General features: G+C 38.9%; 1 protein-coding gene across 8 annotated transcripts in view; it reads right to left on the bottom strand.

Moving 5' to 3' along the window:
* The window catches only part of Rbm33 (RNA binding motif protein 33), a 112,221-nt gene that overhangs the window by 64,143 nt on the left and 25,107 nt on the right, over positions 1-22,971 (bottom strand). For 5 of the 8 annotated variants that reach the window (XM_004860335.3, XM_021240919.2, XM_087207833.1 and 2 more), the window contains exons 4-7: positions 20,681-20,757; positions 18,875-19,187; positions 15,039-15,158; positions 3,640-3,811 (exon numbers count right to left, since the gene is read on the bottom strand). In XM_004860335.3, coding sequence (XP_004860392.1) covers positions 3,640-3,811; positions 15,039-15,158; positions 18,875-19,187; positions 20,681-20,757 — 682 coding nt within the window. The remainder of the gene's footprint in view (positions 1-3,639; positions 3,812-15,038; positions 15,159-18,874; positions 19,188-20,680; positions 20,758-22,971) is intronic. The other 3 variants (XM_087207832.1, XM_021240918.2, XM_021240920.2) reach the window with 1 other exon arrangement.

The following is a 22,971-nucleotide window of genomic DNA, read 5'->3' as shown; positions in this document are numbered from 1 at the left end:
AACTGTCTTATTTCTTAATTTTTGTGACCCACTGGTTGTTCAGAATTGTGTTGCACAGTTTCCATGTGTTTATGAAATTCTTGCAGTTTCTTTTACTATTGATCTCCAACTTCATTGCACTACGGTCTGATAATATACAGGTGATAACTTCAATTCCTTTGCACTTACTTAAACATGTTCTATGAGCGAGTATGTGGTCTATTTTGGAGAATGACTCATGTGCAGCTGAAAAGAATGTGTATTCTGACTTTGTGCAGTGGAACACTCTGTAAACATCTGTTAAGTTCATTTGTTCATAGAGTTCTAGCATTTCATTACTTATTTTTTGTCTAGTTGATGTATCTGTTTGTGACAATGGGTATTGAGGTCACCCACTACTATTGTATTAGTGCTTATTTGGTTTTTCATGTCCATGAGTATTTGTTTTATATAGTTGGGCACACTAGTGTTTGGTGCATATATATTAATGTTGTCATCTCTTCCTCTTGGATTGTTCCCTTTACAAGGATGTAGTGTCCTTCTTTGTCTCTCTTAATCAGCGTTGGTTTGAAATCCACTTGATCTGTAAAGAGGATAGCTACTCATGCTTTTTTTCAGGGTCCTGTCGCATGGGAGTACTGTTTTCCACCCTTTAAGTTTCAGTCTATGAGTTTCTTTTCGAATTAAGTGTGTTTCTTGTATGCAGCATATTGTTGGATCTTGCTTCTTGACCCATTCTGCCAGTCTATTTCTTTTGATTGGTGAATTGAGACCATTAACATTGATAGTTATAACTGATACATATTGACTTATCATTGTCATGACTTTTTCTTCTTGTTGGATTCTCCCCCTTTGCATTTAATTTCTTGTCACGCCCAATGGATTCATTCTGCTAGGCTCCCTGGGGTTGTAATCCTCGTTGTGTTTTCCTAGGATATTGTCTAAAATCTTCTGGAGTGCTGTTTTGGTATTCATGAAGTTCCTAAGGTGCTCTTTGTCATGAACGTATCTTATTTCTCCATCAGTTTAGAAAGATAGTTTTGCAGGGTACATCAATCTGAGTTGCAGGTTGTTTTCCTTTAGGGCTTGGAATACATCACTCCAAGCTCTTCTTGCCTTGAGGGTTTGCATTGAGTGGCCTGCTGTGATTCTAATGGGCTTTCCTTTGTATGTGATTTGTTTCTTTTCTCTAACTGCTTGAAGAATTTTGTTCTTCTGTTGGGTTTCTGGAATCTTAACTAGTATATGCCTATGTGTAGATTTTTTTTTTAATCAAGGCTAGTTGGTAGTCCTATATGCCTCACTTATCTGTATGTCAAGTTCTTTTCCCCACCTGAGTTTTCTGCCATCACTTCTGTGAACAATTTTTTTAATGTCACCTATACTCTGTTTCTTCACTGACTCTGATCAGTCTTATGTTATTCTTTTTTGCATCGTCTAGCAGCTGCCAGATTGATTTCTCAGGTTCCCTTACTGTTTTAAAGAGATTTTTCTTTTCCTGGTCACTAATTGCAATGTTATCTTCTATATCTGAAATTCTGTCCTCACATTGGCTCATTCTGCTGCATAAACTTTCAATGGAGTTTTTAATCTCCTGGAAATCTGTATCTGTTTTCTGGATTCCCTTTGTTTCCTATGTTGGTATTCCATCATGTTCCCCAGCTCCTCTATATTTTTATCTGGGTTCACTCTAGTCTTACTAATCATGTCTTGCACTGTGGGCACAATCTCTGTCATCTTAGAAATTATTTCTGATTTCATTTTTTCCAGATCCTCTTTTGTTGCCAGTTCAGGGAATCCAGGTGTTTGAGTATCATATTGTTCCATCTCTATTTCCTTTGGGGTTAGGTGATCTGGGAGTCTGGTTTTGAGATTTGTTTAAGTGTCTTCTCATTCAACGGGGTGGGGTAGGGTGGGGCGGGGCGGGGTGGTTGCTGCTGGCACCCGTGAGGCTCACCTCCTTGGCACTGAGGGCAGTGGTATGGTGGCTCAGAAGGTTCACCTCCTGTGCACTGGGGGCAGCTCTGCTCCTCGGCACTGGGGATGGTGGTATGGTGGCCCAGAAGGTTCACCTCCTCTGCACTGGGGGCAGCTCTGCTCCTCGGCACTGGGGGTGGTGGCATGGCGGCCCAGAAGCAAGTTTCTAAGAAATACTTCACTGTCTGTATGAAATCTGGTTCAGACCAACTGACAACTTTATACCATAATCTGAGACAGTGTAGGGAAATCTTGGCCAAAGGTGGAGAAGAAGGCAACTAGACAGAGAAGATGGAGAAGGCTAAGAGTATAGCAGACTCTATAAATCCTGCTCAGTAACATAACATGAGAAGACTGGCTCATTTTCGCCAACTTCTATGCTTGGGAGGTTTGTGTCTGCTGGAGAATTTATCTCTGCCTCTCAAAGACACATGTTCATGTTTTGGGTTAAAAGCAACTATAAGCAATGCTTTCTAAAACAAAGGTAGTATTTGGGGCTTGATACTGATTTTCTACCTAGACCAGTGATGGCAAACCTTTTAGAGACAAGTGCTCAAACTGCAAGCCAAAACTCACTTATTTATCAAAGTGCCAACACTGCTATTAAACTTGAATGTCACTCCAGTTTTAGTTTAGAAAAAACAATTCGCTCATTAGTATCTTTTGCCTTAAAAGAAAAATAAACAATACATGTGCCACAGGTTCACCACCACTGACCTAGACTGTGACCAAAAGGCAGGCACAGTCCTGACACCATCACCCTCTCCTATGGAAGGAGGCTGGCATCCCAGTGGCTCTGCGTATCAGGACTTCAGGTCCAAATAGCAGCACCTGAGTCAGCACAGATTTTAGCTCAAGATGGCTGGGAGTGAGCTGAAAAACACATTTAACAAAGTCCTTGAGGTGATTCCCGGCAAGCGCTCCTACCATTGACCCCAGCCTCCTTCAGGTTATTCTGACACTCAAGCAAACTTGAAAAGCACTGCCTGATGGGAAGAGACACTGGAACTTACTGCAGAAGAGGCATGGGGTCCCTGCTGTTAGTCAGCAACCCTCTGCTGCACATCACCCAGAAGTAGAGTGTGCTCAGAGTGACGGTTCATTATTTCTATAAACAAATTCCTCACTTAACCATGAGGAAGGCAAAGAGAAGGAGAAAACCCAACAAAGCTGGCTATGAGGATGCTAAAGGGATGGTAAATCGGATTTGGTCTAGAATTACCCCTGGCAACCGCAGGGTCCTGGGAAGGTCCATAGGGCCCTGTCTAGCATCCTCATACCACACCCCTACCCCACCCAGGAGCAGCCAGGAAAGCAGACTGCATAGGAGAGCAGCTCTAGACCACAAATGCCAAAAGAAAACTTATAAAGAAGCAACAGTGGAGGGCCAGGGACTTAGCTCAGTGGTGCTGCCACCTGCCTCACAAGCGCAAGGTCCTGAGTTTGATCCCCGGTACCCTCAAAAAAAAAAAAAGAAGCAACAGCACAGGTCTCATTCAAATTGTTCATCCAGACTGAAGGGCTTTCACAGCACTGCAACTGAGCACTGACCTCATGCAGACCATCCATCCTCTGAATGACAGCCATAGTCACCTACAGTCAGCCTTCCTTCTTTGTGTGATTAATTTTAACTGTAAAAGAATTTGAAATGAGTGTGAAGGATAAGACAGCCAAAAAAGTTACCCAAAGTTTCTGGAATGTTCCTTCTCTCTCTAGTTACATCTGAGAGCCTAATAATTGTTCCTTCTTTCCTTTCAGTTTTGAAACGTAATCGTCCAGATTCTTCATCCTCGTCATCTTCTTCATCTGATTCTTCTTTTATGTCCTTCTGGAGTTCCAAAGTTTCGATACCTCCCTACATGGCAGACACAGAAAGCAAACAGAAAGGGAGAGTGAACACCAAAATACATTAAGTTATATCTAAGATGTGAGGATACTTCAAAATGTCCTCACATAAAGCCACAAGAAACACTGAACTGACCCAAGGAAAAATTAATTTCAAGGTTAAAAATTAACTTAATATTGGAAAAAGCTCAAATTTCTGCTTGTAGTTAATATACAATATCCTACATATGGTTGTTACTTACATGTCTGAGACGACAAACATAACTGCAAACACTTTTGCTGGACCTGTCCTCGAATCTAATCCAGATTCATAGCAAATAAAATTCAATGTAACTTAAACCTGAATATAATTTCAAAGTTAAAACTTATACATTAAATCTAAGTTAAACGCAAAGAGTTCTATGAGTTTTACATACCCCTCCTTGTAACTTCGACTAGGTGATATCCCACTCCTTCCAACCACGAGGGCTCACAAGTCCTGATTCCAGACCTATGTACTTTTACCTTCATGCTAGGCAAACAGTTAGCTCTGCTGATGTTACTTCAGCCTCCACACACTTCCCTTCCTCCTCTCACTCCTTCCTGCTTCACCTGCTCTGTCTAATCCCTAGGGCCGAGCCTAATTTAAGAGCAAAACTACTGTTTTCTTCAGCCATACCACACAAAAGCCAACTTTTATTCTAAGTTTTATTTTATCTGTACCTCCCTCAAAAAATTTCCTCTAGCGGGCCGGGGATTTAGCTCAGTGGTTCCGCCACCTGCCTCGAAAGCACAAGGACCTGAGTTCAATCCCCAGTACCAAAAAAAAAAAAACTTGGGGGCCGGGCATTTAGCTCAATGGTTTCGCCGCCTGCTGTGCAAGCACAAGGACCTGAGTTCGATCCCTGGTACCAAAAAAAAAAAAAAAATTTCCTCTAGCCTCACCCTAAACTAAAGTAGCTTCCTCACAGACAATTCTTACTGCTGAGTATCACCTCATTTCTCCAAGTCAGGCTCAGTGATCACTCTTAGGTGGAAGATAGGTGCCTATTGAGTGTGAGGTTCATTTCAACACTACTTAGCAATTTAATAAAAGAAGAATTTGACTCTTTATTCTCATGATTAAGAATTTTTAAATTTTCTTTACTCTTAACAGAAACAAACTGCTGTATTAGAAAACTCACAAGGGTAAAAAAATGACACTATCATTTTGCATTCTTCCCTTTCTCAACATTTTCCACGTTAAAAAAAAAAAAAGCCAACTACACATGCACATACTGTCCATGGTAAAAGTAAATCCTATGCCTGGAAACACATCTTCAGGAACTCCTGTGCCTGAAAACAAAAGGGTACCTGTAACCAGGACTTCATTTTCAGCCTAATGACTGCAGTATCACTTTTGATATTCTGATGTTCAGATACGAGAGCATCCTAATGCAACAAAACCTCAGCATTCTTACTGGTTTGCTACCATTACTGCCATACTTCTAGGTGTGTGAAATTAGAGTGAAAGATATGAGATAAGCTGGAGGGGCCATGCCCTCACAAAGTCTCTCTTCCTCCAGTGCCCAGCAGGGCTCATGTCAGCATATATGTCAATCACTGGAAATCCTGCTCAAAGACGATCCTGACTTAGCAGAGACTGGGTGGGGCCTGAGAGTCTGCATTTCTCACGAGCTCCCAGGGGAAGCCTACACCAGATTCCACAGACCACACTGAATAGTAAAATCACAGAGGAGAAATCATCACCATACATGCAAAGATTGACTACAGCATTTTAAATTCAACTACTATTGCAATTACAGCTCAAAGATTTTCCAAACAAATTCAATGTAAACACAACAGTACTGAAATTTATATAGTTTATTCTCCACCCAAATCTCTAAGAAATCGAAAGAGGACAAGATGATCTGAAAACCGTTTCTTTGAAACAAATACTACAGGCCACCAGAAAAAAAGACAATTAAAAAAAATATACAGACTGATCCAACAATCCCACTTCAAGGTATTTACACTAGGGAAATAATTCCTTTGTATTCAAGTAAAAGCCTGCAAGGCAATGCTTACAGCTCTATTCTAGATCACCAAAACTGGAAACACATGGCCTCCGATGAGTGTGGATGGATGCACTGCATTACATCCAAACCCAGGAGTGCTACTGAGTAATTAAAAGGTGTGAACTCTGGACACAAATGGACTGAAATCATAATAGTGCCCCACCAAAATTACATACTGTAATGATTCCAAATGTGATATTCACCAAGAGACAAAACTGTACTGGTGTCTAGTGGTTAGGAATGGAGGGTGGGCATTAACTACAAAAGGACAGCCCAAGGGTAGTTTTTGGGAGTGACAGCACTGACTTACATGGCAAACTTCTGCCCCATGTCTTGTGGCCGAGGTAAGCTGTGAACCAGGTATCAAGAGTCCGGCCAGCCCTGAACTGGTTCCAGCGCCCAAACATGGGAGCTGTTGTCAGCCACCTGACAACATTCACTAGGACTCCTTTACCAGTGGTTACTAACCTTTGGTCTAAGAACAAGACTTACCCTCGACCATATGGCTTATAGAATTAACTCATCTATCTACCAAGCTATTAACCTTTGCATAATTTTACAAGCAAAATTCTATTCACAAGCAAAATTTTGCTGAAGGGTAATAGTAAATTGCAACATAAAAATCAAATTATTCTGATTATACCATATGAGAATTTCAATATATATTTAAACTTTTATTCCATTATGGATATTGTCAGGCCTGGCCTAAACCAACAGGACAAAGCAAACGGACTTTCAGCAAACAACAGCAACTTCTCAGTAAATAGGGCAAATGGGGCCCCCTGCCCACCTGCCGCCCCCAACCCATCGCCAGAGTGCCCTGGTTTCGACAGACTTCACCAAAATGCCACCCCAAATGGAACACGCCATAGAAACCATGATGTTTATGTTTCACAAATTTGCCGGGGACAAAGGCTACTTAACAAAGGAGGACCTGCGAGTACTCATGGAAAAGGAGTTCCCTGGGTTTTTGGAAAATCAAAAAGATACTGTGGCTGTGGACAAAATCATGAAGGACTCAGACTAGTGCCAAGATGGCAAAGTGGGCTTCCAGAGCTTCTTTTCACTAATCGCAGGCCTCACCAATGCGTGCAATGATTGTTTTGTAGTGCAGAGGAAGCAGAAGGGAAAGAAGTAGGCAGATTTGAACATTTACTCCTGCCCAGATGAGAGTTCTCCCAAAGGGCCACTTATGGAATCTGCCCCTCAGTTTCCCCTTGTATAAAGATTTCATGAGCAGGGCCGGAGATTTAGCTCAGTGGTTCCGCCACCTGCCTTGCAAGCGCAAGGATCCGAGTTCGATCCCCGGTACCAAAAAAAAAAAAGATTTTGTATAAGTAACATCCAACTCTCATTGGACAAGCAGAGAAAGGATAGTTAGTTAAATGCTAGATAAGCTTTTGATTTTCATATTGTTTGCATCCTCTTGCTCTCAATAAATAAAGTCTTTTTTTTAGTTCCGGGGGGATAAAAAAAAAAAAAAGGCAAATGGACTCAAGATGAAGTATACAACCTCCCTGGCACTAAGAAGTCAGTAACTGTCTACACACATGTACAGACTGTCCTGGGACATCCAAGTCATAAACATTTCACCCCAGATTCCTTAGCCCTTTCAATACCTATATAAGCCTAATTCCTTTCCCAATTAGTTGCTGATATCTCTCTCCCTCTCTCCCCTAGCATTTGCCCATCCACTCACAGATGAAATCTCTCCCAGCTAGCTGTTGCTCTCTCTCTCACTCCCAATGTCCCACATACAAATGTGATAAACTCAGCTTTTTCTAGCTAGCTGCTAGAATCTCCTGATTTTAGTCCCTATTTACTGGAATAATCTTTCCTTTCAAAAGCCTATTTTTGGGCCAGGAATTTAGCTCAGTGGTTCCACCTCCTGCCTCGCAAAAGCAAAGTCCCAAGTTTGATCCCCAGTACCCCCCCCCAAAAAAGCCTATTTTTGACAAGTGGATTCTTTATAACAGATATCACCAACATTATACAAAACTTTGATTTTTCTTAAGCTACTGATTTATTCTGAAAACCAGAAAGATTTAGTTCTTAATAAAGGATACCTACAAAGAAAAATAAAAGTACATGTTTTTAAACTTGTATTTCATTACAAATATTGTCAAAAGTATTCAAAGGTTTGATTTTTAGTCACTGATTTATTTTGAAAACCTTTTAGTTCTTAATAAAGAGTAGATATAAAAATTATTATAAAAGTACTTAACAAATAGGTATACCTAGGCCTTCCCATAGACATATTTATAAAGAATTAAAAGTTCTAAAGGGGAACAAGACACAGACTGATATTTTAAAATTCTCCACTGAATTCTGAAATGAACATAAGAGCTCAGTGTGTTAAAGGAAGACTCAATATTCGACTCATGAATCTCAACAGAAACAATGGGTGAATCTCTGAAGCAGAAAAGCAAAACCAAAATTGGAAGAAAACACTGCCTCCAAGTTTTTAATGCTTATTTATACACTAATTGAGAAGAAAATGATTCATTAGTACATAACCAGACACAAATCAAAGTTGTATCTAATTGTATTAGACAATCAAATTGTGTAAAACTTAAAAAGACAAAAATTACAGATCAATAGCCTTCATACATAACAAAACTCCTTTGGAAAAGCAAGTGGAGTTTATTTAGAAACACAAGGTTGACTTATTCAAAACTCAGTTTAACAAATCTTACCCAGAGCCAAATAGATGTAGATACTCCTCCACCTCCACAAGGTGGAGCTAAATCCTTTTCCTCTCCCTCTGGGAGGGCAACCTATACTTAGAAACTCGTTTCCAAAGAACAAAATAAGGAAAGGGAAAGAGTAACAACAGCATGATGAAGTGAGCCCAATGGCAGGATCACAAGAGAAGGGCACTTCAGCTCTGGGGCATTCTTTCCAAAAGCCCTAGCTTTAGTCCACGTGTGGCAAAAACCCTGACTGGCAGGCAGGTAGGTATTCTACAGGATACCTTCAAGGTCTTGAACTAAAAGGAAAAACTGAGAAACAGAACAGAGGACAAAGGAGAGACCTGACAACGATCCGGTACCCTGGATTAGATCCCAAAACAAAAGGAGAAAGGACATCAGTGGAAAAACTGGCAAAATCGAAATAGTTTGCATAATAGTTGTCAAAAAGTTAATTTAACTCATACTAATAAAATAAGGGATAAAAACCACAATTATTTTAATAGATATGGAAAAGACACTGACAAAATTCAACACCCATTTTTAAAATTTCAGCAAACTTGAAACAGAAAAGAATTTCTTCGATTTGATTATAAAACTTCCAGGAAGCATACTTAAGGATGAAATTTTTACTGAACATCTTCCCCCTAACATCAAAAACAAGGCAAGAATGCTTGCTTTCTGGTACATAGCACTTGCACCGTAGGTCAACAAGGTAGGAGAGGCCAGGGATGTAGCTCAGTGGTGTTGCATCACCCTGGCAAGCATAAGGCCCTGAGTTCAATTCTCAGTACTAAAAAAAAAAAAAAAGTGGGAGGGAAGGTTTATAGTGATTAGATTACAAATGAAGAATTAAAATAGTCTTTATTAATCAACAGAGGTTAGTTCTCCCCAATTTGATCTAAAGATACAATTCCTTCTACATCAAATCTCCAACCAGATTTTTTTTTCAGGCAAAAATCCTTTATTTCTTTGCAAGTATACACACTCCAATCAGATTTTTAGATACAGACAAATGCATTCCAGAATTGATGGAAATTCGTGGAAATTCAATGAACCAAGAATATCCAAAATATTTCACATTACACTAATCCAGACCATGTAGTACTGGAGTAAGGATATAAAAATAAATCAATCATGGCCAGGGATTTAGCTCAGTGGTGCCACACCTGCCTCGCAAGAGCAAGGTCCTGGGTTTTTTAAAAAATAAAATAAATCAATCAGAAAAGAAATCCTAAAAAGAGACTGACATCTAAATGAATTTAAGACAAGCACTACAAAGCAATCCAATGGGAAGGAAATTATACAAAACAAATAGTGGTAAAACTCCAAATGAAAGGGCTTATTAGAGCATTTAAGAAACGTGTATAGAAAACCTGAGAAATGGGCAGTTTCGTCCTCCATCATGACAACGCTCCGTGTCACACTGGCTTCCAGTACAGCTACTTCTGCCCAATAAAAGTGTGTCTTCATACACCTTATTAATAACTATGGTGTGTCCTCATATACCTTATTCACTGGATCTACCACAGCACCATGTGTCTTCTGCCTCTTCTCCAAAGTTAAAGTGACCAGAGGGTAAACATTTTGAATCAATTCAGGACATCGAGGCAGCCAAGATAGTGCAACTAAAGACACTTGGAAAAGAAGACTTCCAGAACTGCTTCAGAAAGTGGCAAGAATGATAAGTGTATTTGAAGTGAGGGGTCTTTTACTGTAATAAATTTTTATTTAAACATTCACTGTATTTTTTTAATCACACTGCATACACATACTGCATACCTGCTCAACACTGTTAGTCATCAGAGAAACACAACCTAAAGCACGAATAATGCACCCATTTGAAGAATTAAATAAAGAAACTGACATGATCAAATGATGGCGAATAAGAGGGACTCTCCTACATTACCAGGGAGAGTATAAAATAGTGCTGGCACTGAAAAACCATCTGGCAATTTCTTATAAAATTAAACATATTGCTTCCCGTGTTGGCAATTCCATCATTAGTTACCAGAGAAACAAAACTACATCCACAGAAAGATGAGTAACATAACCTTCATAGTCTCAACCTAAATATTTGTCACTAGGAAAATGGAACAGATAAAATGGAATAAACTATCAATATACATATATAACTACATGAATGAATCTCCAAAGTATGCTGAGCAAAAGCAGCTAGACACAAGAGGGCATGCTATGATTAGATGTAGCTTAGAATAGGAAAGACCGATGCAGGGCTGGAGAAGTTAAGAACAGTGCTTGCCTCTGAAAGGTCAAGAATGAGGAAAACGAAGGAACTGGGACTCTTCCTCTTCAGCTGAAAGAGAGTATGCATGGACGTATGCATGCATGCCTCAAAACCTATTTTAACTCCTGAGACCCACATAATCTATCCCTGAATGTAAACGTTCCTACAAAAGCATTTTAAATGGTGCAAGTATTACTTTTAAACCTTTTTCATTTCTTCTATTTTGGCCAAAACTATCTAATTTAGCAAGCCCTTTAAACTATGTCAGAAAACAGCATAACTGACATGAATGTGGCTACATAATTAGAAAGGATAACCTTTATAATTTGATCTAATTTGTCTCAAGTACAGTGATTTCTTTATATTAAGCAAGAATATTAAATAAAAGGAGCCACCTGATGCCATATGCCTGTAATCCCAGCTAAACAAGAAGTTGAGGCAGGAGAATCACAAGTTCCAGGATAGCCTGGGCAACTTGGCACAACCCTGTCTCAACATAAAAAGGTTTGGGAATGTATCTTAGTGCTAGCGAGCTTGCCTAACATGCATGAGGCCCAAGGGGAATGAAATAAATTCTGGGATTCAGTTTCTTATATGGACCTTTACAGCTCCTAGACCACAGTCATGTGGAAACTCTAATGTGTTTACTCCCTCTGTCCTAGGACAGACAGAACAGGGCACACTGCCACGTGGGACAGAGCACAACCAGATGTTCCTCAACAGCAGGCATTTAAGAAAATGGGTCAGGGACTAGGGTTTAGCTCAGTGGCATTGCACCTGCCTCACAAGAGCAAGGTCATGAGTCTGATCTCTAATACCAAAAAAAAAAGAAAGAAAAAGAAAAAAGAAGAAGAAAAGAAAATTGGTCAAATAACTAGGGAAACACCAAACTACAGTTACATGTGACATCTTCCTCCACACTGACGGCCCACCCAAACCAAAGCTTACAAATACTGTAAAAATACTGTTGAAATACTGTAGAAAGCAACACCTACTTCTCAGCACTGAAAGTCCTCAGTAATAATCTTTTTAGCTGATTAATATTCAGTGAATTTAAGAAAACAAGATTATGGCCGGGAATTTAGCTCAGTGGTTTCGTTGCCTGCTGCACAAGCGCAAGGACCCGAGTTCGATCCCCGGTACCAAAAAAAAAAAGAACTAATGAAGTCCTATGAGTGGCTGGAGAAGGAGCTCTGATTTCAATGCTTACCTAAGATACCTGAGACCCCGGGTTCCATTTCTCAGCACCACACACACACACACACACACACACACACACACACACGTTGTATGAGCAAAAAGCGCTACAGAAAAATTAGTCAACCGTAAAACAAGCAACATAAACAAGATAAATCAATCAAAGAAAAAGATAAAGTAACTTTAAAAAAATATTTTAATTACTGAATTTAAAATTAAATTATAGGGCATACAGTTTAAAAGAAAAACAACAACAAAATTTCCAGGTGAGAGTTAACAAGAAGAAATCACAAAAGTCCAACCTATGGGGCCTCTAATTCTTTGCCTTCAAAATTAAAGCATCAGGGCAGGGGGTTTAGCTCAGTGGCGTTGCACCTGCCTTGCAAGCAAAAGGTCCTGAGTTTGATCCTTGGTACCGCAAAACACAAAAAACCAAAATTAAAGCATCAAAATTTTAGCCACCTTATATCTACTTTTCTTCATATTTCAAAAGAAAAAATATGCCTTTGCTTCTATAAGGTTTATTTATTTACTTAGTACCGGGAATCAAACTCATGCCTTTGTGCTTGCCAGGCAGGTATTGCATCACTGAGCTACATCTCTGGCCCTCTATAAGTTATTTTTAATAGCAAACATTTTTTTTTAAGTCAGAAAGTACTAGAATATATAAACTAAGTAATTCAATCATAGTTGCTACTATCCTCTTTATGCAGACTTTTTTTTTTAGATTTACACACAAATTTAATTTGTTGGGTGGAGCTTAAGAATTATATTATCTTGCTTTTTTGACTTAATTTATCATTAGCATCTTTCTGTGTTAGGGAGCTAAGGTATCAGAGGTACACTGTATTCTACTGTGAGGTTATCAGAATGTATTTAATCCTTTAGAAAAAGTTATGCTGGTTCCATTTATCTTCAGTGCTGTAACTAAACACCTGGTACATATACCTTTGAAACCATTTAGAATAATTCCTTTGAATAAATTCATTAAAATGCAATTGATAAGTCAAAGGAGAGTAAAGGAGAGTAACTCCATCAAGGAGAGTAAAGGGTCTCATCTTCCTTTTCTTGCAAGCTAAGAAGTCAGCCTGCCATGTTTCCTGGAGGCTGTGAGAAGACTGGGTCCCTGGTCAGACTAGGACAGTTTATTACTAACAACACTGGCAGCGGCATTCTGTGCCAGCGACCTGAGGCCCCATCCTCACTGGGCCACATGATCCTGCCCAGAGGGAGCTATGCTCCAGGAGGAACTCTGGGCTGTGGACTCAGGAAACCCAGATCTGTCACAAAGGGCCGTGAGCACAACTGTCCTGGTCCCACAGAAAGACGAGACAAGTGGCTCAAAGCCACCAGCTACGTAAATGCCTTGAATAGAGATTCCACAACAAAAGACAAGCAGGGATTTGCAGATAAAACATCCAGAAACCTAAAGAATCCACGGAAAAGTGTCTCCTGAGAATGTTTCCAACATGCTCCCCCAACTGAGTGAGACTACACCTGACTGATAAACTTTGATATTTACCAACAACAGAACAAAATTCTCAATGAAATTATATTCTCCAACGTCAAAATACCATATTCTAAGAAAAAGTACATGAAATTAATGAACACTGAATTCCTAGGTTTCCTCTTCAACTATTTACCACTGGAGATGGTCTCTTTGGCAGCCTTCTCCTTTTAACAGCTTCTCAGATTTCATTCTCAGGTATATTTGCATCAATCTGTACCTTTACAGGTTTGACTGAGTGCTGTAATAGGGAGACTGCTACAGAATCTGATGGGGAAACTACACTCACCTGGACTCTGATCGCAAGCTTTTAACATCTCCTTTAGATTTGATTTGGTTCCCTGGCCTACATACATTTTCCTACAACTGGAGATCTGGGTGAAGAATCCCTGTACTAGTCACACCTCTTTTCTTTACAGTTAAAGTATTTCAAACAACGACAGAGACAGAACTCACAAAAATGAAAAAAATTAAAATTTAGTTTGTGAGATTGAAGAAAGGGTATGTTCAGGAAATGTTCCTGTTGTGGACCCAACATGCAAGTTTAGACTCAGAGAAGACCACGTGGTCTGGGAAAAAGGACAAGTGAGTAAAATGCTTTATAAGCTGAATTTCTAAAGCCTTGCTGTAACATCTGAAGTAAATAAATGGCTAAGCCAGTAAACATCACTTTTCATGATCTTTCGAAAAAAACAGGGAAACAGCATTAAGGAAAATTATTGAGGAAAAAAAGAAACACTAAAAAAAAAAGTTTAAGAAAATCAGTAAGTCCCCAGACTAGGGAATGGTTTTGTGGCCCACACAGCTCAGCCACAGGGCCAGCTCTGGGTGGACAGCAGAGCAACAACACACTCTAGGCACGCCCAGGTCTGTCCATCTGGGAGATATCTTCAAAGGACCACCTCTTCCACAAAGGCTGGGGACTGGCCCTCCCCACACGCCCCTCTGGAGCTCCTCAGTGTCTGAGACTCTCCTGGGAGCTGTCACTTTTTCTTCTGCACCACAGGAATTTGCAAGAATGCTTTGCAAGTCCCTTGAAGTGAGAAATCAAGCCCCACCTTCTTTGTTTCCTCAATACCTAAAACAGCATCTACATATAGGAACCCTGAGATATTTCTGAGTAACAGTCCAAATTAACAAATACTGGGCCGGGATTTAGCTCAGTGGTACCTTACAAGGGCAAGGTCCTGAGTTTGATCCGTGTTGGGGGGGGGGGGATACATTTAGGGCTGGTAACTGAATTCAGCAATGTAGCAGGGTATGAAATAAAAATCAAAAATATTAACTAATTAAAAGCACTAACATACACATCACATTTTTTAGATAACCCCCAAAACCATTTAAGACACTAACACTGGAAAGGTACACACTACCTGGAAACCAGCACAACCGAACTCACTTCTCTATAAGAGTCTAGGAAGTTGAAGTTTTTTATGACACTCATCATTCAAAGAGATGTCTCAACTTTTCACTAATGCTAAAAAAAAAAATGCTAATTTTAAAGCTGGGGGGAAAACCAGTAAACTTTTTTTTACTCTTTTTAAAAGTTGAACAAATACCTCTTCGGTCTCAGGAGCAACATAGGAACCAGTAATCTCATCTAATCCATCTTCAGCAACACAGTCTTCCTGCTCTTGCAGCCCTTGTTGCCCACCATAAGCCTGCAAGTATTCTTCATCCTAACGACCATTAAAGAGAAAACAGGTTTTTCTCATACAGCTTTTGGTGTTTGTTCTTCAAGCACTTTTCAACTTTATGGCTCATAGTTTTAGTAAGTTTTACTATGGAAACTATTAGACTGAGGGCAAAGCACTAAGCAACTCCTCTATACATGAATGGGAACTAAGCACAACATGCTAAGGTTAGCGCCTCAGTGCCTGGGCTCTGCTTCAGACCCGACATCCTGCAAAAAGTAGCTCTCCTTCAAATCAACCCCAGGAAAAGCAATCTGAAGAAAGCGTGTTCATTCTCAGAGGAGCTTGGCAACGGGGGGGGGGGGGGGAAGTCACGCCCAGTGCTCACCAGTTTTAAGGCAACAGAAACAACACAACTGTGGACAATTCAATTCAATATAGGTCCTTCTTACAAATCACAGGTTGTATATCAGGCCCCTCCGTTAAGTGACAGGTTCTCGAGAAACTTAAGGGTCATACCAGCAGGCAGGCATCCCTTCTGTGCTCATGGAAGTAAGCAGGAGAGGTGGCTGGAGATTTTCAGTCTGCCAAAGAAAGGAGGGATGCTCCTGCTTTCTCACTGCTGCTCCAGTGAACAACGAGAAGATGTGATCAAACTCAGTGCAGGCAGGCTTCCCAGTGTTCACAACCACGTGGCAAAAATGAGCGGTTACAAACCCAGAAGAGTGCGCAACCTACAGAGCTAACAGTCTACCACATGTTGTATGACAGTCTACCTGTGCACCAATGGAAGCAACTGGGCAAACCACCTCTGCTTCCATAACTGCTCCGCCTCTAGATGATGAGAACATACTGCCTGCCACTGTGAAGAACTGTTATCATCCCATGAAAAAAAACCAATTCCACAACCCTTGATTCACTAGCAGCAGCAGAACAGTAAGATTTCAAAGGCAGCCAGAGATGCTAATCAAAACTTCAGCAAATATGCACTGGGGGACAGTCTACAGCACTGGGCTCTCACCAGGAAACAGCAATCTGCTACCCTTCACATAAAGTCAATCTGAACATGTTTTTATAAAACAGTGTTTTATGAACTCTCAATCTATGTTAATTTTACAGGCCTACATACAGTGACTGCACCTAAAAATATGTCACTAACAGAATTTTCTAGTATTTTATAGACTAAGCAATACACAGACCTTACTACTAAGAGGATAAATTTTAAAATAAAATCGCAGTTTACTGTCAAGAGTAGCACCTGCCAAACTCAGATTTAAGGATTTTGTTACTTTGGAATGTGACAGGAAAGCAGGCCACAGCAGTGCTGCCAGCTCTTCCAGGGTTTGACTGCTATTCCTCACAGGTGACCATGCCCCTTCCCATTGCAAATTCCGTGGTTTTTATGTTTCAGGGCGAGTTATGCATGTAAGTCCTCCACAAGATTCTACAAGCAAACCCTCCCAAAGAGAGAACACACCCATGTGGGCATATTTCAGTTTAATTCTGACTTTTAAGTTCAGGTTAATAAATCCTAACTAGGGCAAGGAACCAGTCAAATAAGCCATTTAATAAAATGCATACTGCTGGAGTACATTGGGACATAATCTACTCATGTATTCTTTAGTCCAATGATGAATGAATAAATAATGTGTGTGAGTGGCAGCCTAAGAAGTCAGTGAGGGGTCACTGCCAAACAGGAGTGCAGTACTCCATTTAATTCTGTCTGTCTCCTCTCTCCAAAGTGGTCGTTTCTGATCTCCCACTGGGATAACTATGAAAGAAAGGAAAGGGTGCCCATGGCTGCAAGCCTAGGAATGCTAAGGTGAACTGACAGTATTCACAGAGCAACACTCTACTGGTTTTCCTCACCTGTCAAGTTTACAAACAACTTTGTGAAAAATCAATCAGGGCACTTTCAGAATTTCTATGAAAATTTTTACTTTGGATTTTTTTTCTAATTCTAAAAAAAGAATTCTTTTTAATGTGGCAGACTCCTGAGTATTTTTTAATTACTCCATTTTATTTCTTTCAATATCTAGATCTTAGAGCACCAGGTGCTCAATGATTATGATGTGTTTTATTCCACTATGTAACCACATGTGTGACAGAATACAGCTGAAGGAACTCCAGACTGACTAGAAATTCTCCACAACACTGCAAGAATACGACATGAGAGGTGCTCCCATGTGGCAATATACACTCTCTACCATGATTCCCCACACTGGAGTCTGTCCACTACAGCCACTACAGCCAAACTTCAAGGGAAAGAGCCAGGATTCAGGTTTCTTATGGCTTAGAAATATTTGTGTGCCTAGTGCTTGGGCATCAGTAAAGATATGCCACAACCCTGAATTTACTCAAAGATGATTAACTTATGTTATTTCACCGATGCATAGGAGAAATGATACTCTAGGAAATATCTAGGCATAGTTTTCAAAGATCTTGATTTAATCTTTAAAAATCATTTTACATATAATGTACCACTTTAATAAAGTATGCAAACACATCAAAAAGGCACCTGTCCACCTAGTGAAGAATTTATTACCAAATATGTCATTATTGGGCTCTGGAGATAACAAGTTCCACAAGGCTTTTATAGGACTCTACTTAACCAATTACCACATCTTTTCATTACCCTATCAACTGAGGATCAAGTATTCAGAAAGAATCAAATATTTAACTACTGAGACACCTAAGCACAATCATGACTAGAATTAAATATCTTAAGGTTCCACATAATCCTTTTTAAGATTTCATGTATATATATGTACATATGTTTTGTATATATATATATGTATATATGTGTTTTGTGTATATATACATATACACACATATATACGCACATATATACATACATGATCAAAATGCAGCAATTCTTGAATGTTTTGCCTGAATGGACGCACACTCTGAATGAAGCCATAAAGAGATACACAGCTATTCCTGCATCAGAAGCCTCTTTGGCTATGAAACAGTTCTGTTTCTACTCTGCCTCACCAGACCCTGTTGCTCTGAAAGCCCTAATGCTCTCCATAACGGCTGAGATCAAGCGTTCCTGCAGGAAAGCCACTAAGTGCTTACTTCGAAAAACATCTCTTTTGATGATGCATCATTACCACAGATGAACAATCTTATACGAGCACTTGTTCTGTCCTTATGGTTCAACTTTTTAGAAAGGGGGAAAAAAAAAGTACCTACCAAAACCATCTTTCTGAAACAAAAAAATCAGCAAATCTTTGCTTCCCAATTACAGATAACAAATTATGTGTGACATTTCCTAAACTAACCTCTAATCTCTTTATTCAGGTTTAGACAGTTCTCAGTTACAAAAAGGATGAATGAACAGAACATCAATCACTGTGGAATATTAGCACCTTAAAGATGTCTTTAGCAGGTCAATAATCTTTTCACCTTAGAAGGACTTTATCAGATCTTGTCTAAAGCCTGGATAAAAGCCCTGCATTAAGTACTTCTAACAATTGACAGTGTATCTCCACCACACAAAGCTGTTTTCTTCCTTAGGGTGCAATCCTCAAGGTCACCATTCTTTGCAGCCTTCCAGAATGACAAAGGAGCATTACCTCTTGCCAAACAAGCTGTCAACATAAACTTTGTCATAGCTCAGATAAAGAAACTGGCAGATACTGATAGTAAGGTCTAATTTTCCTTCTTCCCAAGGGAGGGAAATAGATTTCAAATCAGTCTAGAAACGAGTGCACAAGAAGCCATGTTATCTTTGGCCATACAAAGAAGAAAAGACTCACTGTAAATTCATCTAAAGGTTCATTGATTTCGATGTCCAACACTTCATCACTGTATAGCTGTTCCTCCTCCGGCTCTTCCCCATACTCTATTTGGTCTTCTGTCAACTCTGTATCATGGCCTTCATACTGTCCTTCCTCTGGGTACTCCTGAGTATATAATTCCGGACCATCAGATTTGTGGTAAGTTAGCTCATCCTCTCCTTGTTCATACTCGGATTCCTGCTCTCCAGATTGGTCATTAGTGTTGTCAGAAAGTTCAAATGATGTAACCATACCAGATGTGGTATTGAGACTGATTGTGACATCCTGAGAACTGGAGAAGACAAAAATACAGAGACACACCCACTGAACATGAAGCTCAACACCAAATCACTATATGCTGTACTACTGTATATGTGTTGTAACAAAGTATGACTGGTGAAGTTATTCCAGTCATTGATATGTGCACTTTTACTCCAACAAGGAGTAAATACAAGGCTCAAAGTGCAACACTGAACCAGTGCCAAAAGCAGGTAATGCAGATAACAGCACAATATACTAAGTGAGCTGGTGCCCCAGACTCATGATGAGGACAGGCCTCCAGTTCACTTCTCGGCTTAAAGTTATCTGACCAAAGATTTGTCAACCCGGTAAGGCAGCAGGTCTGAATGGCAGAAATCTAAGACTGAAACCAAGCATTTTGTATTTCATTCTAATCCACAGCATGAATGGATGGACTCTGTTGCTAGGAATATATGCTAAACACAAGAGTATTGCTTTATAAGCAGAAAATCCTAATTGGAATTTTAAGAATATTTGGTTTCTTTTCTAATCTATATAACACAAATTTTGACTGTTTATAAGAAAATAAAAACATGTATAAAAATACATTTGCCTGTTCAAATAATTAAAGTGCATACTAGTCACAAATTTCTCTAAAATATAACTGGTGATTTCCAAGTAAAATAACAGGATTTTAGAACTTCAAAAAATCATATTCCACCTATTAAATCCTAACAGCTGAATACCAAATAGATGCAAGATAACATTTCAAATGACAGATTGTGCAAATAAGTCTATGTTCACACACATTAAGTACTGAATCTTAACAAAAACTTGAATATACCACACAGACTTCAAAACACTGGCTAAAAAGATATACTTCAAGGCCAAACTTATTTAAAATATCAAATCATGGTGTCAAAGACTAGGATAGGGGAATGTATGTAACTGGCAAAATAATTTAAAACTGTATAAAACCCATAACTTACTTTTTTGCATAACCTGTTACAAATTTATGACTCACGACCATATGACATGTACTTATCAATTACATTTATAACCAAGAAGCATATTTATATTTTGCTAATATTTCCTCATAAAATGGAAAAATTAATTCCATCTTCCAGAGTATTATACTAAGTATCTCTCTCCAAAATGGTAATTTAGTATACAGACATGTATTAATAAAAATTGTCTAAATAAAAACAAAGGTACCAACATCAACCTACAGTAAGTGTCTAAGGTCACTGCCCTTCATCTAAAAAAGTAATTTTTAAAAGAATAGTGTAAAACAGTACTGAGGTTTTACGACCTGCACTGAATGAATTCAAAGGTCATCAAATCCAAGGACTATACTGATTTTAAGCAACAGATCTATTTCCATTCCAGTGCATACAGATTCTACATCAGAATACACAATAACCTGTCTAGAATGTAATCATATGTTAAAGGTATAATAGCACATTATTCAATTACAATCCATTAATTATTTTGTTATAACTTACAGTTTCTATTAAAGAACATTTTTAATGAATTAAAGAGTACCTGAAATTTTCTTCATCTTCATTATCACTCTGTAAAAGGTCATCATTTAGCTCTTCATCTGACAAATCTGACTGATTCTAATTAAAATAAAAAATCTAATTAATGCATGTCACTTTCATAAAAAGATATTACAAAGGCACAAAATTATGTTGAATGGACTGTTTCAAACCATTATGTTATTAAAACATTTGCCATCCAGACATTGTTTTCAGTTTGATGTCACTGCGGATAATCAAGAATCCCGGGCTGGGGATTTAGCTCAGTGGTTTCGCTGCCTGCTGTGCAAGCACAAGGATCCAAGTCTGATCCCCAGTACCAAAAAAAAAAAAGAATCCCATATAATACTGGCTACCCTTGGGCCAGGGATGTAGCTCAGTGGCGCCACGCCTGCCTTGCAAGTGCAAGGTCCTAAATTCGATCCCCAATACCAAAAAAAAAAATATATATATATATTGGCTACCCTCTTTGGACTAATTTCAGATGCTGCACGCGAGGAAGTATGGAAGTGCTTAAGTGTAATGATCAGTTTTTTCGGTTTTGTTTTTGGTTTTTTTTTTGGTACCGGGGATTGAACTCGGGTCCTTGCGCTTGCGCAGCAGGCAGCGAAACCACTGAGCTAAATCCCCGGCCCAATGATCAGTTTTATTTTAATTCTAACACACACAAAAAAGGGTACAAGATCCTTGGGCAGAGACTTCCAAACAATTTTTCCTTCCCATATGCAAAAAAGAATAGTATCTTTCAGATATGACTACATTTAACAGTATCTAAAATACATTTATTTTTTAAAAAATGAAGACTGATGGGCCAGGGATTTAGCTCAATGGTTCCTCCGCTTGCCTCACAAGCACAAGGGCACGAGTTCGATCCCCGGTATCAAAAAAAAAAAAAAAAAAATTAAGACTGATATGCTCGCTTCGGCAGCAAATATACTAAAAAATGAAGATTGAAAAATTGACTTAATTTTCTACTTAATTTACACCTTACAAAAATAAGTCGATATATACAGATATATAAGAATATATATTTTGGCTATTTTGATAGTCAAAAATAACCAATTGTATGAGTATATATTAGTCCCAAGAGACAACTTTATCACTGGCATTACAGTGTAAACTTTTTCTTTCTGGGAAGTGGTGGAGACAGAACCCAGGGCCTGGCACATTCTAGCTAAGTCTCTAACACTGAGCTACAGGTCTAGCTCTTTAGTTTAACTTCTAAGTATTTATCAAAAAAAAAAAACAGTGAACAGAACTACCCACTCAGGACCCCTGCTGCCCCTCAGGAGCTTTCCTATCAATAAATATCTTCCTACTTTAAAAAACAACAACAACAACAACAACAACAAACACTGAACCAAAAATCAGTGAACATGTAAATTTTTTAAACAGCTATCCTTTGGGTATGATTCACTTGTACCCTCAGCCTTCATTTGTTGAAATGGAAGAAGGTGGCACAGTCCATGGCCAAGTCACAGGTAAGCTAATCATCAGTAAGCAGAATACAGAAAAATTGGCTTGAAAGGAAGTCTAAGTCAAATTCACATATTAGAGAAAATGCTAAAAAGCAACATAGTCAGTTACAAGAAAACTGCACAACTGGCACTTCTAATATAAGATCTTAACAATATTACAAAGAGATTAAAGGGGCCATCCAATCAGATGTGCTAATCTAGATCAAAGATGCGAATCTACCACAGTATTTGAAATACAGACTTATACCACTAATATTACTAATGAATCTTAACCTAAAAGTGTAACAAACTTTAGGATAACTGCTCAAAGAGATCATAATTTTAATATTTTTTAAAACTAAGGATAAAGAACTATATATATATATGGGGGGGGTACTGGGGATCGAACTCGGGTCCTTGTGCTTGCACAGCAGGCAGCAAAACCACTGAGCTAAATCCTCGGCCCAGGAACTACACTGACATGACAAGAGGACAGCAAGTGTTAAGTTGCTAATGAATAAATTTCACTTTCATCTCTTGCTTCAAATTTCCACTTGTTACGTATTTATGCTTGAAATAGACTCAGAGTATTATATATAAATATACACATACTAAAGATAATTGCTTCTAAGTTTTTACTTAATCAAAAAGGTTTAGAAATACCTACATGAGAACTTTTAATCTTATTTACCTGAATGCTTGTTACATTTGAGCATGTTTATCTTTAAGCTAATTTGTGAATACTCCCAAAAACTAATTTCCAGATCCAGTATGAAAAATATTAACCTATAAATGTTACAATCCTTTAAGGGAAGGGAAAGCTTTGTATTACTCATGT

This window comes from Heterocephalus glaber, unplaced genomic scaffold, assembly GCF_053883595.1.
Source record: "Heterocephalus glaber isolate CG9 unplaced genomic scaffold, H.glaber_assembly_v1.0 deba00000818, whole genome shotgun sequence".
In the NCBI taxonomy this organism is placed as follows: Eukaryota; Metazoa; Chordata; class Mammalia; order Rodentia; family Bathyergidae; genus Heterocephalus; species Heterocephalus glaber.
Note: the sequence above shows the minus strand (reverse complement) of the source record. Positions and strands in the feature narration are given on the sequence as shown.